Here is a 22297-nt window from a genome sequence, read left to right as displayed (position 1 = left end):
AAGGGAGGACCAAGTCGCAGCTTTACAAATCTGTTCAACAGAAGCATCGTTTTTTAAAAGCCCATGTGGAAGCCACAGCTCTAGTGGAATGAGCCGTAATTTTTTCAGGAGGCTGCTGTCCAGCAGTCTCGTATGTCAGGCGGATGATGCCTTTCAGCCAAAAAGAGAGGTAGCCGTAGCTTTTTGACCCCTACGTTTTCCAGAATAAACAATGAATAGAGACGATGTTTGACGGAAATCCTTGGTCGCTTGTAAGTAAAACTTCAAGGCACGAACCACGTCCAAGTATGTAACAGACGTTCCTTCTTAGGAGGAGGATTAGGACACAAGGAAGGAACAACAATTTCCTGATTAATATTCTTATTTGAAACAACCTTAGGAAGGAATCCAGGTTTAGTACGCAAAACCACCTTATCCGAATGGAATATAAGATAAGGTGAATCACATTGTAACGCAGAAAGCTCAGAAACTCTTCGAGCAGAAGAGATAGCATGGGTTCAAACAGAACCCCTTGAAGAACATTAAGAACTAAATTCAAACTCCATGGCGGAGCAATAGGTTTAAACACAGGCTTGATTCTGATTAAAGCCTGTCAATTTTACTACACAAACGTCTGGCGGATGTCCCAGACGTTGAGTCTTTGTCAAAGCAGAAATTTGTCCCTTTAAGGAAGTAGCTGATAATCCCTTCTCCAATCCTTCTTGGAGAAAGGACAAAATCCTAGGAATCCTAACCCTACTCCATGTAGCCCTTGGATTCGCACCAATAAAGATATTTACGCCATATCTTATGGTAAATTTTTCTCGTGACAGGCTTGCAAGCCTGAATCAAAGAATTAATGACCGACTCAGAGAATCCCCGCTTAGATAAAATCAAGCGTTCAATCTCCAGGCAGTCAGCTGCAGAGAATTTAGATTTGGATGTTGGAACGGACCTTGAATGAGAAGGTCCTGCCTCAATGGTATTTTCCACGGAGGTAGAGACGACGACATGTCGCATACCAAGTCCTGCGTGGTCACGCAGGCGCTATTAGAATTACTGAAACTCTCCTGTTTGATTCTTGCAATCACACAAGGTAGGAGAGGAAATGGTGGAAACACATAAGCCAGGTTGAATGACCAAGGTACTGCTAGAGCATCTATCAGTACAGCCTGGGGATCCCTTGACCCGTAACGTGGAAGCTTGGCATTCTGTCGAGATGCCATTAGATCCAATTTCCGGTATGCCCCATTGTTGAATCAATGATGCAAACACCTCCGGATGGAGTTCCCACTCCCCCGGATGAAAAGTCTGAAGACTTAGAAAATCTGCTTCCCAGTTCTCTACTCCTGGGATATAGATTGCTGATAGATGGCAAGAGTGAGTCTCCGCCCATCGGATTATCCTTGATACCTCTATCATCGCTAGAGAACTCCTTGTTCCCCACTGATGATTGATATTGTCCGACTGGAATCTTATGAATTTGGCCAGAGCCAACTGAGGCCACGCCTGAAGCGCGTTGAATATTGCTCAGTTCCAGAATATTGATTGGTAATTGAGACTCCATCAGAGTCCAAGTACCCTGAGCCTTCAGGGAATTCCAGACTGCACCCCAGCCCAAGAGGCTGGCGTCCATTGTCACTATAACCCATGATGGCCTGCGGAAGCACATTCCCTGGGACAGATGATCCTGTGATAACCACCAAAGAAAAGAGTCTCTGGTCTCTTGATCCAGATTTATCTGAGGAGATAAATTAGCATAATCCCCATTACACTGCCTGAGCATGCACAGCTGCAGTGGCCTGAGATGAAAGCGAGCAAACGGGACGATGTCCATCGCTGCTACCATTAATCCAATGACCTCCATACATTGAGCCACTGATGGCCGAGTAATGGACTGAAGAGCTCGGCAAGTATTTAGAATCTTTGATTTTCTGACCTCCGTCAGAAATATTTTCATGTCTACCGAGTCTATCAGAGTTCCCAAGAATGGAACTCTTGTTTGTTGAACAAGTGAACTCTTTTCTACATTCACTATCCAACCGTGAGTTCTTAGGAAAGACAACACAATATCCGTGTGAGAGGTGACTGAAGTTTTAATCAGATAAGTTGACGCCTGAATCAAGATATCGTCCAGATAGGGCGCCACTGCTATTCCCCGCGGCCTGAGAACCACTAGAAGGGACCTTAGCACCTTTGTGAAGATTCTGGGAGCTGTGGCCAACCCGAAGGGAAGGGCCACGAACTGATAATGCTTGTCCAAAAAGGCAAACCTTAGAAACTGATGATGATCCTTGTGGATAGGAATGTGAAGATACGCATCCTTTAGGTCCACAGTGGTCATGTATTGACCCTCCTGGATCATTGGTAAGATTGTTCGTATAGTCTCCATCTTGAACGATGGGACTCTGAAAAATTTGTTTAGACATTTTAGATCTAAAATGGGTCTGAAAGATCCCTCTTTTTTGGGAACCACGAAAAGGTTTGAGTAAAACCTCGGTCCCTGTTCCAGCTTTGGAACTGGACAAATTACTCCCATGGTATAGAGGTCTTTTACACAGTGTAAGAACGCCTCTCTTTTTGTCTGGTCTACAGACAAACGTGAAAGATGATACCCTGGGTCACAATTTCCAATGCCCAGGGATCCTGAACATCCCTTGCCCAAGCCTGAGCAAAGAGAGAAACTCTGCCCCCCTACTAGATCCGGTCCCGGATCGGGGGCTGCCCCTTCATGCTGTCTTGGTAGCAGCAGCGGGCTTCTTGGCTTGTTTACCCCCTTATTCCAGGCCTGGTTAGGTCTCCAGACAGACTTGGATTGAGCAAAATTCCCTTCCTGTTTGGTGGAGGAAGGGGAAGCAGAGGGTACTCCTTTGAAATTTCGAAAGGAATGAAAATTATTTTGTTTACCTCTCATCTTAAGAGGTTTGTCTTGAGGTAGGGCGTGACCTTTACCTACAGTAATGTCGGAAATGATTTCCTTCAATTCAGGGCTGAATAGGGTCTTACCCTTGAACGGAATAGCTAAAGGTTTAGATTTTGATGATACATCAGCAGACCACGATTTTAACCATAGCGCTCTGCGCGCCAAAATGGCAAAGCCTGCATTTTTCGCCGCTAATTTAGCAATCTGAAAAGCAGCATCTGTGATAAAGGAATTAGCTAGCTTGAGAGCTCCAATTCTGTCCAAAATGTCCTCTAAGGGCGTCTCTACCTTCAGAGACTCCTCAAGGGCGTCAAACCAGAAAGCCGCCGCCGTAGTTACTGGAACAATGCAGGCAATAGGCTGTAACAAGAAACCCTGGTGAATAAATAATTACTTTAGAAGACCCTCTAACTTTATCCATAGGGTCTTTGAAAGCACAATTGTCCTCAATAGGTATAGTTGTACGCTTAGCTAGAGTAGATATTGCTCCCTCCACCTTATGGACCGTTTGCCAAGAGTCCCTGATGGTGTCTGATATAGGAAACATTTTCTTAAAATTAGGAGGGGGAGAGAACGGTATCCCTGGTCTATCCCATTCCTTTTAAACAATTTCCGAAATTCTTTTGGGAACCGGAAAAACATCAGTGTAAGTAGGTACTTCTAGATATTTATCCATCTTACACAAGTTTTCTGGAGGAATTGTAATAGGTTCACAATCACCCAGAGTCGCTAGGACCTCCCTGAGCAACAGGCGAAGGTGTTCAAGTTTAAATTTAGAGGACGCCAAGTCCGAATCTGTCTGAGGTAACACATTCCCTGATTCTGAAAGTTCTCCCTCAGACAATAATTCCCTGACCCCCAATTCAGAGCACTGTGAGGGTACATCGGAAATGGCTAATAAAGCATCAGAGAGTTCAGTATTTACATTAATACCTGGCCTACTGCGTTTACCTTGCAAAACTGGCAGTTTAGATAATAACTCAGTGAGGGTAGTTGACATAACTGCAGCCATATCTTGCAAAGTAAAAGCATTAGACGCACTAGAAGTACTAGGTGTCGCTTGTGTGGGTGTTAAAGGTTGTGACACTTGGGGAGAATTAGATGGCATATCCTGATTCTCTTCAGACTGAGAATCATCCTTAGACACACTTTCATTTCCTAAAATATGTTCTTTACAGTGTAAGGCTCTATCAGTACAAGAGGTACACAATATAAGTGGGGGTTCCACAATGGCTTCTAAACACATAGAGCAATGAGTTTCCTCAATGTCAGACATGTTAAAGTAGTAATAACCATAACAGATGGTAAACACTTTATTTTTGGGGAAAAAAATTTTTTTTGTAAAAAAACGGGTACTGCGCCTTTAAGAAATAAAAGCGCACAATCTTTTTCTACACACACTTAAAAACACTTATAAATGCTCAAAAACTATGTATGTCTATACAGAGTTGCCAAAAATGATTGCATCCCACATGTAAGAGCAGAAATTACCCTCTACAGGAACATTAAAGCAAAAAAACTCAATTTGCTAAATAACGACCCCTGCACCTCGCCACAGCTCTACTGTGGCGTCTACCTGCCCCCAGAGAACTGTCAAACGAATCGACACCAATCCGGATAGTGTAAAACACAGATAGGGCCCAACCGGAGCTAATGTTTGCTGTCTCCTTCAGAGTAAACTCCGCGTCTGAGGCGAGAAAATAGGCCCCGCCCACAATGGACATCGCACTAATAATTTAAACTACCGCATGGGAAGCGGTTATAAACAGCCATGTGGTCCCCAAGAAATAAATACACAAAACGATATAAGTCCTTTTCTCAGCAATAAAAAAACGACTTATCCTCTATGATAAATAGTAAAAATGCCCCAGTGTCCGAGTTCCATGCTGCTTAACTACTTGAGCTGCATATGTCAGAAAAAAAAAAAAACACCCAGGAGAAACAGTAACACCCTTATTGATTACAGGACTACTGCTTACCCTGTTCCCATTATAAGGAACCAAATCAGCCAGTTCTGATATATTAAAGGGCTGAAACATACCTCAAATGCTGCTTGTTGCATGAGACTGTCCTCCACACTGAAGAATTTTCTCATATTACCTTCAGATCTGTGGGAACTATAATTGATCTTAGTAACTGCTGCTAAAATCATCAATTTTCAGGGGGAAATCTTCAGTCATATCCTCCCTGAGAAAAATAGTACTCACCGGTACTATTTAAAATAAAAAACATCTTGATTGGAGGAATTAAAACTATCATTTTATCACCACTATCACTTTACCCTTCCTATTACTAGCATAGGCAAAGAGAATGACTGGGGGGTGGGGGGGGGGTGGAGTCAAGGGAGGAGCTATATAGACAGTATAGACAGCTTGCTCAACACAGGGTTTCCGCAAACCTTCAATTTGAAAAAAACGCAATATCTGTGAATCGCAATAGAATCAATACATATACAAACACAGACATAATTTTTGTTTTAAACATAGACTTGGCATAATACACACAATGAATGGCATAAATGTCCCTATTACAAAAGAGCACATAGGGTCAGCAAATCACCAAAGTACAGAAATCAGACCATAAACTGTAGAGGTTGCTTTTTCACCTTCCAGGCTTCCCTCCAGCAGCCCAAATATATATTGAAACAAACAAGGAGAAGGTGGCACTCAAATATGAAGCAATCCTTTATTCAAAGAGCAACGTTTTGGGGCTCTTGCCCCTTTCTCAAGCTTTCCCTATTATCCATTTCATTTTACCTGCTGGAATGTATTGCACTGTTTACAGATAGCTGCTCCATTATGTTGATAGAAATTGCTGTTTTTGCCTGATAAACCTGTCACCTTTACTAAAATTCTAAATACTGCAATATTCGCTATAGAAACGCTTTGAAACAAGGAGGCAGCAGTTCTATATCTTACACATTTTAGAACAGGAACTGCAAGGTCTCCTGTCTTATGTTGTATAATCCCAATAGCAGCAGCACTTCCATATAAGCTTCGGTATTCGGTCTAAAGACTCAAACTGGAGTTTTATATGTATTCTGTTTTAGACATGATTAAGATTCTTTGCTCAAAACATCTTTAAATTTGAGTCTTTGGACTCAATAAAGAAGCTTATATGGAAGTGCTGCTGCATTGTAGATTTCATGTTGCATAATCAAGGGGGACATAAAATCCAGCATCAAATGCACAAAATTGAAAAAATGAATATGGAATTTAAATACATAATCCCCAGATAACGCTTCGGTTTAAAATAGGGATGCAACGAAATGAAAATTCTGGACCGAAACCGATAATTTAGGATGCCCCTGGCCGAAAAACGACTTTTTTTTTTTTTTTTAAACTACACAGTGTGTGTGTAGTTATCCGTGCGATGGGCGTGGCTGCACCTGATCCTCTCTAATCTTATCTCTGCCTAGTTCCTGGTTCGGGTCTCACACTGACCCGTCAGATTGCCCCAAATGGAGTCTGCCTGTCACCTATCACCAGGACCACCGGACTTAGCTACGACCTTACGTGCAAGGTGGTTATAAAAAGTTACTGTGCTTTTTTTGTATACACTGTCTGGTGGATGCAAATTTGTACTAACTGTGTGCGAGTTTGGGGCTTATGCATATATAGTGTTCACGGATTTTTGCCTCAGGCAAATAGAATGTCTAAGCACATGAGGCTGATGTATGAGCACTGTGTATATATAAGGCTTATACATATTCACTGTGTACGCTTAGGGCTGTGTCTGATAATATCAAGTGTTTATAAAACATGTTACTTATCCTCCTATAAAAACTGTATTCAGAACTTTGGATTCCTAAAAAAAACAAACAAAAAAAAAACAAAAAAAAAAAAAAAACGGCACTGCTGGTTTCAAATATCATCAGGTCATGGTACTTATGTGTGTGCTCTGTGTACCATGCCAGTGCTGTGCTGCTCACCTTATGCTAAGGATAGGCATGTAACTCAATAGAACAAGGGAGGGAGGTACATTTTAAGCCATTTTGGTCCTCTTTGGGCCGAAATTGGAATTGCACATTTTCGGCCGAAAGTTTCGGCAGCCCAAATTTCAGTGCATCGCTAGTATTATTCTTTATTTAGTTCTGTGTAACAGAATCAGATTTAACTGGGGTTTTTTTTATACCAATTATCCAAATAAAGTATAGTCCTAGAAAACTATTATATGCAAAACAGTAAGTCAAGTAATGAACTCAAATAGCAGCTCAAGGCTGGTATCAAATTTGAAATATGCTACACAATTTTACCGAAAATAAAAAAGGCAACCCCCCCCCCCCCCCCCCAAAAAAAAAAAAACACCACGAAAATACCATTTTCGGCTGAGACGTTTCTGCGGCCAAAATTTCAGTGTATCGCTAGTTTAAAATATGTTAATGATGGGAATAAATTAATATGATTAGTTCATAGTGAACAATTACCATTCTGTAGCAGTGTTACTAGAATACCAAAGGCACATTCTGCATTCTGTAAATGTTTAGCTGTTGCAACATAGGAGTATGAATGTATGTATCCATAATCAAGAAGAAGTTTTTAAAAATGGGTGTAAAATAAGGATCTCCTCTCTACATCTTACATAGTGTATGCTTTTCCAAGCCCCTTTCACTGGGTGTCTCAGCCTAACCTTATCAACAGTGCTAAACTGGGAGCTTCTAAGTTTTTAAAAGGTTTTATACTTGATTTTTAGATCAGTATCTGTGCATATTCTTCTTTATAGTAGTGTCTATTACATGCAGTTCTATGAAAATTGGAGTTCACTGTCCCTTTAATGATGACACTACTCTGCCCTCAGCCCTTGATGCAGATCTGCCCCAGTTCAACAGCCAACAGGACCACTCTTCCTTTAGCAATGTGGCATTTTGGGGCTTGTAGTAACCACAAGGCCTGGAAAGGATCCAGCCGCACCTCGCTTGGAACGGTTGGCAGAGACAGATTGTGGTGAAAAGTGGAGGCATACAGAGATCCAAAAAAAAAAAAAATCAGGGTGCCAGAGGTTAATTTTAAGGCACCAGTAGCACCCAGATTAGTCAAGCACTGGTTAACACAGTTTACAACAGCAATGGAAACTAGACCTAAGACTAAAAAACAAAATCTGAAAACATTTTAACCCCTTACAAGTATATGTCAACTACAGAAAAAGGTTTTCGTTATAAATCCTGTTTCCGCCTGTAGTATTTATGTACTACCGCATATTTTCTTAACCTCAATAATAACATTTGCATTAACACCTCAGCAGGCAAGTTATTCTCATGTTAAACTAACATGATACAACTCAGTGGTTATTGGAGACAATTTGCATTCTTCTTGATTAACAAACTCTGAATACAGCATAACATTTTTGAGGAGCCTTTACCTTATTTGAAGTAGCAATGAGCTTTTGCTCCTCTTTGGGAGAAGTGATGACAGGAACTTTGCAGAAAGGTTCGTAAACATCTTTATTCTGATGATAAAAATAATAATAAATAATAAATTCAAGCACTGCAATAATTCATTACTTGAAAAATGCATTGTCATAGCATTAAAGGGACACTAAAGTCAAAATTAAACTCACGATTCAGACAGTGCATGCAATAAAAAAAAACAATTATTTCCATTATCTAGTTGTGAAAAAATTTAACTTTTAATCATCTTAATCCTTTTAAAAATGAAGACTTAAATCCTGGTAAGCTATGTCATCAATTTAAAAATAGATTTATAAAAGAAAAATGCTATCCTTTTCAGCCTACATGAAAACAAATAGTATCTCATGGAAAAGAATATGATGATTACCCATGGTCATAGCGAGTGGCCTAAAACATATCTAGCAAACATATGAAAACAGAACAATTAAACTTTAAATATTTGTGTGTGAAAAAGCTTAAGCTAAGAGCCCCTTTAATGAATATAGAAACAAGAAATGCAGGATCGTTGACAACTTTTCAATTGCTCAGTGGCTAGAACGCCAACTCGTAGAGCTCTGTTGGTGAATAGGCAACTCCAAAAGTATGATAAAAATATTTATTCAAAACAGGAACATCTATTTTTAAAAAAATAAATAAAAATAAAAAAAAATATTTTGTGGTCTAGAGCATGCAATTTTAAACACATTTTCCAATGTACTTCTATTATCAAAATTGCTTTGTACTCTTGGTAATCCTTTGTTGAAGAAACTTAGGTGGCTCCCAGGATCTTATGAGCCCACGTATTTAGATCTCTATACGGCAGGGTTTGCAACAAACAATATACACGGTTGTAACACTGCTGCTATGTGCACACTCCTGAGGTTTTATGAGCCAACCTAGGCTTACTCCTCAACACAAATATTCCAAGAGAAAAAGGAAACCGGATAATAGAAGTAAATTTAAAATGTCGTTTAAAGGGCTATAATAGTTGCACTTAGAAGTCAGGGAACATTCAGAAAAAAAAAAGTATTCCTGTCCCAAACTCCAGCCTTGTACTGTGAAAAAAAAAAAATTAGGAGGGTAAAAATTAAATGTTTTATCAAAAGAATATTAAATTATATTTCCTTTGTTGCATATAAAAAACCATTTTAATGCATATTACAATTTTTATAAACAGGTTGTCATGTACTGTTGAGATTAATGTCCCTTTAACACCCAAGCTATTCCTAACAACATGTACCTGAAGAGAGGCCTGACACTCATCTGCCAACCCTTGTACCAGATAGTACTTGGCTTCTGCAAGTAGCTCCTCTATTTCCCTTCTGGTCTCTGGAAGAGGGACAGCACCATCCCGCAGGTAATTTAATATTGTCCCAAAGTGTTTCCCACAGCGATCAATAAGAATCCAACCTGAACAGAATTTAAAGAATACTTTTCAGAGACATCTTATAAATTGTCATTTTAACAGAAATAATAGGCATTTCAATAAATATCCAAATATCGGAAAAGGCCAACTGATTAAACTGCCTGCTAAGTCACAATTTATTACAGTGCCTGCTGAAAATATTAGGAATATCCCTTTGTAACAAAAGAGGGAAAAAAAAAAACGTTCAGGCTAAAACCTTAATTACAGTGCTAAGATATAGGAGTGACTCCAGAGGAAGTCAAGAGAAACAATGCAAGTTTGTAAGTCACACCCAAGTGCACTGGGTCCTAATATTTTTGGCAACATGACACACTTAAAATTAATTCCATATCATGCATACATTTATTCAACTGCACAAAGAAATAAAGGTTTGAACATTTATATATATATATATATATATATATATATATATATATATATATATATATATATATATATAAAATTTTCGCTATCGTGTGCCCTCAAGACCGCAATCAAACCCAGGAAGCGCAGTTGGCTTCAGGACAACCGTTGGCTATGACGTTGTATTCTGCCATAACGGCACTAAAGCCCAGCGCCGTTTTGATGGAATACAAAACGGCATAACGGCGGCAAAAGGTTAAGATACTTTAATAATTACTTATTATAAAAATATCTTAAATCCACACAGAGTGCCTGATCGTTTATGAAGTCTGGATATTTGTTTCAAGAGCACCCTGGTTGCAGCGTTAATTTTGGCGGCATATTTCGATTTAATCTTAGTTTTAGTCTTTTGACTAAAATGCCATTTTAGTTTTAGTTGTATTTTAGTCATCTGAATTGTTTTAGCTGACTAAATCTCCAGGAGATTTTAGTCGACTAAAATCTAAGAGGTTTAGTTAAAGTGTAATGCATTATTTAAGCATTTCTCTATAATTTCCAAACTGATATACTCCAGGAGTAAACATAACACATTATCTATGGTATTAAAGTGAATGTAAACTTTGACAAAATGTGTGGCTGATTTTTAAAAATCCTATTAAAAATAGGGGCACTTTCATTCATCAAAGTTTACATTTTAGATGTTTTGTTAAAATACTTACCTTTTCATCTTGCAAAGCCGGAGCAGCGATTCTGCCGCTCATCTCTTCTTACGTCAGCAATGACGAATCCAGCTTCCTCCAATCATGGCTTCCCCCCCCCGCCGAGCAAACATTGCCTGAGGCCATGCCGTGATTGGAGGAAGGTGGATTCTTCATTTCTGACCTATGAAAAGACGAGCGACGGGCAGGGGAAGCTCTGCTCCAGCTTTGCAAGAAGAAAAAAGGTATTTTAACAGATGGCTAAAATGTAAACTTTAATGAATGAAAGTACCCCTGTTTTTAATAGGATTTTTAAAAACCAGGCACACATTCGTCAAAGTTTAATAAAGACGTTATGTATCACAACGGCTAAATCTGTGTCTGTATTGCATGTTTAAACCTTAAAGTGAAAGTAAACTTTGACGAATATATCTCAAGTGACTACCCCTTCAAAAATCAGTACGTTCCAAATGAAGGTCTGAGTATCCTAGATCTACTCTTCCTAATAATACACCATTATCCCATTAACTGACCCGGATATTTAAAATTATTAAGGCTCTCAGGGAGCTAATCTTAGGAGGCTACGACAGGTTCCTAAAAGCCTGCCAAGATGACACTACAGGCCCTACTGCCCAGATTTTTGACAACACAGAAGAAGCTATAGATCAGACATCCTCAAACTTGGCCCTCCGGAGGTTTTGGAACTATGTTTCCCATGATGCTCAGCCAGCTGATATGCTGGCTGAGCATCATGGGAAACGTAGTTCCAAAACCTCTGGAGGGCCAAGTTTGAAGATGTCTGCTATAGCTAATAACTCTGCCCTTGATCATTTTACTGTTAGAGAATGAATTTTAAGATTAATTGCATTTTGGGTAACACAAATGAGGCTATGGTTGCACAGAGTAGAAGGAACATCTTATGCAGACTTGACCCAAATTTGTCAGATTTTGCCTATTCCCAACCTTCCGCTGACCCAAATGACAACCGTTTGTTAAAATAAAAAAAAAGACAGGAAAAACTTAGCGGTTGCCATCCCAGCCAAACCTCTTACAACTTCAGGATCTAAATTCACACAAAATCAGCAGCAAACACCAAATCCCACATTCTTTCACTGAAGGACCCCCAGGAACAGAGGCTGATACAGAAACATATTAGGCAATGTCTCTTCTTCCTCTCATAAAACAGGTGGTAGACACTTGCCTGCTTTCTCCCAAAATTGCTATCTTATAACTTCAGATCCCTGGGTTCTTCACACAATCTCAGGAGTCCTGATAGACTTTTTATCTCCTCCCTTTCAGATAGTAAAACCCTATTTAACAAAATTTTAAAAGCAAGACAAATCTGCCATAGATTCAAAAAGTTCCTCTCTAGTCTCAAAGCAAGCTATACATGGATCATAGTTATATAAGCAATATGTTTTTAGTCAAAGAAAAACATAATTCCATCCTGTTTTCAATTTCAGGACTTTATACAATATCAACACTTCAAAATGGAGGGAATTAATCTCCTAAAATGTCTTCTATATCAAAGATTGGCTAGTTCGTCTAGATTTAGTCAATGCTTATTTTGATGTCCCTATCCATCAGTCTCACAGAAACTTCCTTTGTTTTTCGTGGAACATCATACTCTGGCAGTTTACCTGTCTCCTATTCGGCCTGTCCTCTGCCCCTTGGATTTTCATAAAAAGAAAAAAAAAAGTTTAATATTGACTTTAGTGACCCTTTAAAATGTAACTGGTAAACTGTAATGTGGATTGTCTGCGTGAGGAACCTGGGATGTGAGCGCAATGTTACATGTCAATGTTCCGCATTAAGCTCAAGTGTGTGCATGTGAGGGGGGGGGGGGTTCCTCTCACTCTTACTAGACATTAGTGCTGCTCCCTGGGAACAGGGTAAGGACCCTGGGGTGGCCATATTTACAAGGAGGGGTAATGTATATTTTTAATGGGCACACCTCTCGGCTGATTTTACGGTCTAAAATGTAAGCCAATATTAAGATAAAATGAGCTAATTTTACATTTTTCCAATGTGTGTTGCACAAATGATCATTAAATCAATTTATAATTATTCAGTTAACTTGTGCTTTGGATAACTTAAATACAGAAAATTTTATTATATTACAAAATATTTCACTGGCTACTTCATAATGCCACCCTACTGGCAAACATTTAGGTTGAGAACACTGTATGTATGTATGTGCACACACTAACCAGGCACTCTTTCACCATACTATTTTCATTCATATATCACCACAAGAGATTACAATATTTTTACATGAAAAAAAAAAAAAAAAAAAGGGATAAACATGCACAGCTCAAGATATACGCAGTGGGGCTTAAAATATCACAGATACACTGATAAGCTGAAATAGCGAAGACTAACAAACACTATGCATAGAGAGTAGACTGATACACATAAACGTACCTTCACTGTCTGTGAGTACCTCCATCCTCCCACTGAACATTGCTTTGAGCATCGTATCCTGCTTGGTGAGAGTCTGCATTGTAGTGTAGTACAGCGCACCTCCAACATTTAGTTTCACATACTTGGAACTGGTGCTGGCACATTTGAAGGAGGTGGTGCGTGTTGTAGCTGCTGGCACCACAGAGCTCACCACACTCTCTCCCGACATTTCTTCCTGCGGAGAAGAAATATCAGCTCATCAAATGAGCTGAAAGTTTTCACTATTTATATTACCTGATGTGAGAAACATGTAATCTGCCACCTGTTTTTAGGTTCGGTGAAGAGCTACGAGTCATAATATTATTTTATTTTTTTTATGAGTAAGAAAATGTATTTAAGGGGCAGTCTACACAATATTTGTTTTTAAAAGATAATGCCCTTACTACCCATTCCCCAGCTTTGCAGAACCAATATTCTTAGAATATACTTTATAACACTTAAACCTCTAAATTTCAGCCTGTTTCAAAGGCTCTATTGACTGCCTCTTAAAGGGACAGTTTACACCAATGTTCATATAACTGCATGTAATAGACACTACTATAAAGAATAATATGTACAGATACTGATCTAAAAATCCAGTAGGAAACATTTTAAAAACTTACTTAGAAGCTCCCAGTTTAGCACTTTTGATTAGGTTGACTGGGACACCCAGTGAAAGCAGGCACTCACTCCCCCCTCCCCTGCATATGAAAAGACCCTATACACAAACAGGAGCAAGCTGGAGAAGGTATACATCAGTATACCCCTAAAACTTTGGGGCTTGGTTAGGAGTCTGAAAATCAGCACAATGTCATTTAGAAATAAGCAAAACTATACAAAAAAACCCAAAAAACTGTATGGGCTATATAAATTGATTATCTACAAAACATTTATGCAAAGAAAAATCTAGTGTATAATGTCCCTTTAATCACATGCTTTTGTATTTGCTTTTCACAACAAGAGACTGCTAGTTCATGTGGGCCATATAAATAACAATGTGTTCACTCCCGGGGAGTTATTTAAGAATTAGCACAACACAGTCAAATTAATAAATAACAAAATACAAGGTCATGTGATCAGCGGGCTGTCAGAAGCCGCTTAGATACAAGGTAATCAGAGGTAAAAAGTACATTAATATAACTGTTGGTTATGCAAAACTAGGGAATGGGTAATAAAGGGATTATCTATCTTTTAAAACAATACAAAATTATATTGTAGACTGTCCCTATAATTGATCAGAAGTACATGCTATGAATGTGAACTGTACCTTTACTGATATTTAACAGAGCAATGGCTTGGCAAAAAGTTGCTGTTTTGAAAATCATGTGAGAACAAAAGATCCCCAAACTAAATCAGGAAATCCATTTTAAGGTCTGATTGCTTACCTGTACTAAAACGCCATGTAAACTTTTGTTTTATTGAAGCAAGCTATTTGAAACATTTTTGTAAAAAAAATGTATACAGTAGTGCAGGGCTCTACAGTCTACAATCCCAGGATCCTGGGAGCCACTGGCTCCTGAAATGTTACCCTTTACTCCTAACTTTTTTGTGTTATTCTCCATATAACTATATACAAATACTACTTTCTGGCTCCTAAAAGTAAAAATGTATGCTCCCCTTGTCTATTAAAAAAAAAGTATTGATTGATCCTCTGTTAAGACAAGGAAAGGAGCAACGTGGTAAATTGTCCCCCTACTTGCATTTTATTTATACTGACGTCTGATTTAAACAGGGTAGTCCAAACTTTTTCTACGGTGGGACAGTAAATATAGAGGGATTGTTCAGGGGCCCCATTACATTATTTGCAGCCTTATTGTAACCAGTACACCAGAAAAGATAGATCATTATCACATTTTAGTTAAAAAAAAATAAAAAATGGTAATGCTCTTAGTTTAATTGTATACTATACACAAATATACAAAATTTGGTACAAATACATATTACTTACCCTTCTAAGTGTGAAATTGCATTAGAAATCACTTAAATCTACATTACAAAGTATTTGCATCACTTTGTAAACAGAAACTTTGAATTAGTAAAGAATATGCTTTCTTTGCGATAGTATATATATATATATATATATATATATATATATATATATATATATATATATATATATATATATATATATATATATATATATATATATATCGTCTACTACTGAATGACAACATAGCTGTAAAGGGAAGTCACTAAGAAAAACAACGCGCTGTACTTATTAAAACCCACCAGTTTAGTAATAAAGCTGCTGCGTTCAGAACGTATTAAATGTCTCTCCATTCGGTAATGTTACTCACCATCAAACCCGATAAACTTCCCTCAGGCCAAAAATATCAGGCACCACCCAGACAGACCCCCCCCAAAACACAACTTCCGACTTTCGTTGACGCAATTCCTTACTCAGCCCTACCTTGTGCAATCACTCATTTTGAAGCTCAATGCACCATATTTGTTATGGGCATGTCAAGCTTTATTGGAATAGATGACAAAGGTATACGCCAACTTTCTCAATAGAACCATCAAACAACAAATAAGACAAGCAAAGTATCAAGAGATTGTACAGAAAATAATTTTACGTAATAAGAAAAAGATCCAACGTGAGAATGTTATATACCTGTACACAGAAAACGTTAAGCATAGAAATACTTTTAAGTCAACAATAATTTAGTAAAGCATTCCTCAACTTTCCACCAACCAATTGTCTTTTGCTATTACGTACTTTTGGCATTTCCTAGCTGCCAGGTTGCGTCCAAAATACCCCACTTCCGCCCTTACTTGGTGCATCAACAAAAACAGTCCGACATAAGACGATATGTCGGATGCAGCAGCTGGGATCGGAGTTTTACTGGAGAACCCTGATATATTTGTGTTCCTACACAGGTCAGCCACCTGCTAAACTTTAACCCCTTAACCCTCATGTTCCCAGTGACAGTTTCTGAGAAAGTAGCATAGCAGTAGAGTACTAGCTTAGCGGACATAGTATTGTATTCCTTGTCATCTGCCACTGAAGGAAAGAGCATAATTATAGGGTCCCAGGAATGGCAGCCGCGCACAGCTACTTTGGTTTATTCCAGTGTAACCAGCGTCCTTATCCTCTGTATTATCATGAGATGTAAGGACCAGTGTTTACAAATCATTTTCTAAATGAATCAGTTTCCATGGTAGTAAAAAAGGTGTCAAATTTCAAACTGAAACACTTGGCTATTCCATGCACTAACGGCAGATAATATTGTGCTCATGAGTGGTAAATTTAAAATGTAAACTGTGTAATCATTCTCATCTATAATATAGACTGTAGACTGAGAAATGGGCAAAGTGAAATGTACTGATAATATGATTACAGTATTTATATCTTATTTAGTAGTACTAGTTGCCCTTTTTGTTTCCGATTAAATCACAAACAGTAGCTTTCTGAAATATAATATAGCCCGTACTCACTGTAAAAAAAAAAATGTAGTACTAATATATGAAAAATGTATATTCAAATAGTCAAAGCTTGAAAAACGTTTCTTTAAATTTGCAATATATTAATGGCTGTGCCCCGCTTAGCAAATAGTAACATAGCAGACCATTTGGAAAGGATAACTAAGTTCAACTTTAAGAGAGACCAAGTAATCACTGACATTAAAATGCCTGACTGATGAATTGACAGTAGTAAAATGTCAGTTTTGTTTGATCAACAGAAAGCACCATTTATGTTTGTGTGAAATGGACAAGAGGATATTAACTATACTGTTTAGATGCCCAGCAGTTTTTAAACATGGGAATTAATAAAGTTTGTGTTTGACTTAACGCTTGATCCAGAACAGCAGTGATTGGGTGAGGGCATTTGTGCAAGGGTCATGTTTGCCCTGCAGATCTTCACTGTTTGTTATATTGTTAGAAAAAAACAATCACCCCAGATCACTATTCTACTATATCATAACAAGTGCTATTTACATGCATCCAAATATAAAGCCGTGATGCGAGAAACATTAAAGGGACAGCATTATACTTTATTTATAAAGCGCCATCAAATTCCGCAGTGCTGTCCATGGGTAGAAATAAAAGAACAGTAAAGTCAAAATTAAACTTTCATGATTTAGATAGCACATGCAATTTTAACTTTCTAAATTACTTCTATTATCGAAATTGCTTTGTTCTCTTGGTATCCCTTTGTTTAAAAGTAAAGCTAGGTTGGCTGATAGGAGCTTAGGAGCGTGCATGTGTCTTAAAGGGACACTGTACCCAAAAGTTTTCTTTCGTGATTCAGATTGAGCATGAAATTTTAAGCAACTTTCTAATTTACTCCGATTATCAAATTTTCTTCATTCTCTTGGTATCTTTATTTGAAATGCAAGAATGTAAGTTTAGATGCCGGCCCATTCTTGGTGAACAACCTGGGTTGTCCTTGCTGATTGGTGGATAAATTCATCCACCAATAAAAAAGTGCTGTCCTGAGTACTGAAACCAAAAAAACCTTAGATACCTTCTTTTTCAAATAATGATAGCAAGAGAACAAAGAAAAATTGATAATAGGAGTAAATTAGAAAGTTGCTTAAAATTGCATGCTCTTTCTGAATTACAAAAGAAAAAATGTGGGTTCAGTGTCCCTTTAAGCATTCTATGGCAGCAGTATTTGCAAAAATGAATAACATTGCTATAAATATAGTTGCAAACACTGCCGACACATAGCTAAAGATATGTGCATGCTCCTGAGCTCACCTACCATACCAAGTAAACTAGTCAACATTGATAATAGAAGTGAAATGCAAAGTTGTTTAAAATGTCATGTTTTGTCCAATCCATTTAAAAGGGACGTGCAACCAACCAATCTTTCAAATAGAGCATGCAAACAAATTTCCTATTTGCTTCATTCTCTTTGTATCCTTGGTTGAAAGAGCTGCAATGCACTACTGGGAGCTTGCTAAACATATCAGGTGAGCCAATTGCAAAAGACATATATGTGCAGCCGCCAATCAGCAGCTAGCTCCTAGCAGTTCATTGCTGCTCCTGAGGCTTCCTAGGTATGCTTTTCAACAAATGATAATGATAGAAGGAAGCAAGTTAGATAATAAAAGTAAATTGGAAAGCTGTTGACATCTTATGTTGTATTGGAATGCTAAAAGAGAAATTTCCCTTTAAATATAATTTTGACTTCAATGTCCCTTTGATGTTTACACATTAAGTCACTGCAGATGCTTATGTGCAATATACTGTCACATTAAGTCACTGCAGATGCTTATGTGCAATATACTGTCACATTAAATGTAATCTTGTGACGTTATGTAAAACACTGCTAAGAAGTGAAGATGAGTGTACATGAACACATGTAACGTATGCCTAGCAGCAATTTCTCATACAAGCTTCCAGGTTGGATGCTCGTCTGTGTTCACAAGTGGACAGTGGCTCCATTTTATTGAAAAAGGTAAAATGATTTCATTTTGCATGTTGGCTTTTTAAGAATTGTTTTCTGCATAAGCTAATAGAAAATATAACAAACAGATTATATTCAGAACTGTACTTAATACAATAAAACAAGATGATTAAAAGCATAGTTTTGAGAAAAATAGATCATGCCAACATTTTTAAAAGGTATCATTATGTTATGTTTACAATAAGTGGTTATACAATATTCCTCTTGTCATTGGCTCAGAATATGTGTTCAGCTAGCTCCCAATAATGAATTGCTGCTATGCAGCTGCTCTTCGCTATGAGTTTAATTCCAGGTGTTTAGAGTGTTGTATTACTGCTCAGTTGTTTGCATATAACACAGTATTTTCTTATCACACATGCATGTCTCATTAAATACAAATGAATGCAGTGGTTGACATTATATTTATTTAATTACCTAAGCTGGGAAATGATGCTTTTTGTATCTTTACATCATTGTTGTGGGCCTACTTTCCAGCTCTAGAAAATCATAGGCATTCTGTGTTTTCTGTATTTCCATTCACCATACATTTAGCAATAAACTGCAGAAATAAAGTTATTCCTGCAAAAACAGATTCTCAGATCCTGGCCTCGATGTGCACTTTAGGGTCTTGAAGTTGCTTCATCATACTAATAATACTTGTGAGGTGCACACAGTTTAGCTGATGGCTCTGCATTATTCAACTAACCCATGAATTGCTACTATATACTGAAGAGACAATGGTAATTTCACTTATAACATTTTTGTTTTCTTTGCAGGGATGAACAGTAAATCCTACAATTTATGCTAAACCTGCAACACTGGACACCATATCTTGTTTAACTAAAAAGATAGCTACAAAATGGGAGCCTTCGTTTTATTATTTGAATTGATTGTTTATGTAAGAGCTTTGCAAGTTTGCAGTCACCATGATGGATAATAGTGGGTTTGTCTATATAAACCAGGGAATTCTTTGAAATTAAAACCATAAGGTAAAGTATGTTTGTGAAAATGCATTGAAATATTACACACTCACATTGTTACTCATTTTAAAAAGTTTAGAATTACATCAGTAGTGTGTAAATAATTATCTTATTGTAAAATGTTCTCTTGCAAATAATATATCTGTGTTGCTGTGTACAAAACAGAATATAAATTCAATCTATGTGTGGTTGACTGCATAGTAAATGTATGCACATTCTCCATATTCTAGTTAGCAGCATCTTATATTCATAGCTGCTTCAATACTGTTTAGTACAACTCTTGGCTGTATATGCAGCCCTCCAAAAATGATTATGCAAGCAAAAAGTAGAGACACTATTGAGAAAAAGTTGTGGGAAACAGAATCTCATTCTCAGTCACTTGTTTTTCCACTTTTTTGGCTTGACAAATCATTTTTGGAATGCTGCGTTTGCAGCCAAGATTTTTATATACAGTGTTCTCCACAGAAAGCAACTGGGTGGGCAGTGGCAATGTTTTACTTGGCATTATTATAATGATTTCTGTTATTTAAAAATGTTACTTAAAGGGTCATGAAACCCACATTTTTTCTTTCATGATTTAGAAAGAGCATGTAATTTTAAACAACTTTATAATTTACTTCTATAGTCCAATTTGCTTTATTCTCTTGATATCCTTTGCTGAAAAGCATATCTAGATATGCTCAGTAGCTGCTGATTGGTGGCTGCACACAGATGCCTTGTGTGATTGGTTCACCCATATGCATTGCTGTTTCTTTAAAAAAGGATATCTAAAGAATGAAGCAAATTAGATAATAGAAGTAAATGGGAATATTGTTTAAAATTGTATTCTCTACCTGAATCATGAAAGAAAAATTTGGGGTTTAGTTTCCCTTTAAGCTATCCAAATCTCAAATTAATTGTATAATATAACATAAATTGAATTTAGGATAATTTATGCAACAAACATTGAAAAAAATACTAGCTAATATAAGCTTAATATTCTTTTAAATGTATCCAATTGGTTAGTAAAATCAGCTAGGTGGTGTTCCCACTAAATAGGTCCCGGGGATAATATATTGTGACACTTTGATGGTGCTTTGATTATATCTTTGATAATTGTAATATGCAAATTTAGTAGCCAACACACTTTCCTTTTTAGTAACCTGAAGAAATGATCTCTAACCAAAAGTTATGAGTAACAAATACACATATATAATAAAAGAAATAAAAACAAACAATTTTATCTTGTTAATAGGTACCATATTGCAGTGGGGCATATTGTTCTGTGCCTAGAATTGAAGAGATTCAATAACTTCAGTTCACTAGTTACACAAACACAAATTCTTGATATTATATTCAACATAAAGTTGAATAGAAATGTTTTACTTCTTAATATCAATATGCAATGATTGTTTATTTTAAGGTTTCCAAAAATGTTTGGTGCAAACCAGGCTTCAAAGGCCCAATTTCTGGACAGGGCCAGGCAGGCACGGGAAGAGAGGAAAGGCCTAAAAGAAAGAGAGAAAGCTGCTATCAAAATCCAGGCCCTTATCAGGAGATTTCTATGCAGATGTCGGCTGCAAAAAGAGATAAGGTAGCAGACACCTGAGCTTTCTTATATAAATTTTATGTTTTCATACGAATCTGAAGAGAACTGAGAAAAGCAATATCATAAAAAGCTTCAACTGTATTAAGGGATTTAATACAGTGGAGGATATAAGCATTATACTTAAATATGGTGCAACATTCTACATAATGATTGGTCAACTCAGAGTATGAGTTAATTTGCAACTGTCCCTAACTGGTCACAGTTCAGGAGACCATGGACCAAGAGGTGTGCTCCTGAACTGCTCAAGGTTTTACAAAACCTTTTAATATGTGCTACAGGTAAAATTATTTAAACTATTTTGTTTGCAATCCAGTAATTCATTGTGCATATATGCTATGAGTTTAATGCCCATTTAAGCTTATACATCAGAAGGAAATTTGGGCAGGCTTGATGAGCCTTCTGGTTCTTCGCTGCCATCAAACTCTAGGTTTCTATTTTTATCCATGGTTATTTGAAGAACACCTACTGTCAGTTTGTTTATTGTACCCTTATATTTCACTGCTCAAGTATTCTGTGTCACATGTTTTACTGTGTTGGAGAAGATAACCCTATTGAGTAAATATTCCGTTGTATTATAATTTTAATGAATTCTCTCACTTTGATTAAAACATAGGCAAGAAGTGGACACATTTCTTGAAGCTACAGAAAGCAGTTCGGTCAAACCCAATGCACTTTCTATATTTAAAATATCCCGGAAGCTGCTGATTGTGTTCCATATGCAGCAAGACCGAACAGTGAGTATCATTTCCAGATAAACCTACAAGATTTTCTACAAGAACACATTGATATCAGTGCAGACTTGAATACTGTGTGCTATGATTATATCACAGAGGCATACAATCCACTAATTACATTTGCAGGAAAAAGTTTGTAAACCTTTTTGAATTACCTAGATCACTGCTTTCTTTAGTTATAATTTGTTGTCTAATCTATATCTAAGTCACAGTTATATAGAAACACAATGGGACAGATTATGAGTGGAGCGGTAGTTTGCGCTAGAAGTCATTTTTATGAGTTGAAACTAAAAAGGTTGCACTCTCGCTTTTGTAACTTCGCAGTAACATATAGACTTTGAGAAGTCACAAATGCAAAATCACATTCGCCCATAGACTTCAATGGAGCCGAAAAAGTTGGGAGA

The 22297-nt window shown here is 37.4% G+C and overlaps 2 protein-coding genes across 4 annotated transcripts in view; one reads left to right on the top strand and one right to left on the bottom strand.

The window, feature by feature from the left end:
• Positions 1 to 15580, bottom strand: part of KCTD10 (potassium channel tetramerization domain containing 10) — a 71707-nt gene extending 56127 nt beyond the window's left edge. The window contains exons 1-4 of one of the 3 annotated variants that reach the window (XM_053702115.1): positions 15494 to 15580; positions 13179 to 13392; positions 9529 to 9698; positions 8261 to 8347 (exon numbers count right to left, since the gene is read on the bottom strand). In XM_053702115.1, the coding sequence (XP_053558090.1) occupies positions 8261 to 8347; positions 9529 to 9698; positions 13179 to 13392; positions 15494 to 15496 (474 nt within the window). In that variant the 5' untranslated portion in view covers positions 15497 to 15580. Of the gene's footprint in view, positions 1 to 8260; positions 8348 to 9528; positions 9699 to 13178; positions 13426 to 15425 lie in introns of all 3 variants that reach the window. The other 2 variants (XM_053702116.1, XM_053702114.1) reach the window with 2 other exon arrangements.
• Positions 15581 to 15983: 403 nt separating this feature from the next.
• UBE3B (ubiquitin protein ligase E3B) overlaps positions 15984 to 22297 on the top strand; it is a 160928-nt gene continuing 154614 nt past the window's right edge. Inside the window, exons 1-4 of the mRNA XM_053702112.1 lie at positions 15984 to 16076; positions 19368 to 19580; positions 20974 to 21144; positions 21773 to 21893. Of these exons, the coding sequence (XP_053558087.1) occupies positions 20984 to 21144; positions 21773 to 21893 (282 nt within the window). The 5' untranslated portion in view covers positions 15984 to 16076; positions 19368 to 19580; positions 20974 to 20983. The remainder of the gene's footprint in view (positions 16077 to 19367; positions 19581 to 20973; positions 21145 to 21772; positions 21894 to 22297) is intronic.

The sequence above is a fragment of the Bombina bombina genome, chromosome 2 (genome assembly GCF_027579735.1).
Source record: "Bombina bombina isolate aBomBom1 chromosome 2, aBomBom1.pri, whole genome shotgun sequence".
NCBI lineage: Eukaryota > Metazoa > Chordata > Amphibia > Anura > Bombinatoridae > Bombina > Bombina bombina.
The sequence above is the reverse complement of the archived record's forward strand: the minus strand, read 5'-3'. Positions and strand labels throughout refer to the sequence as shown.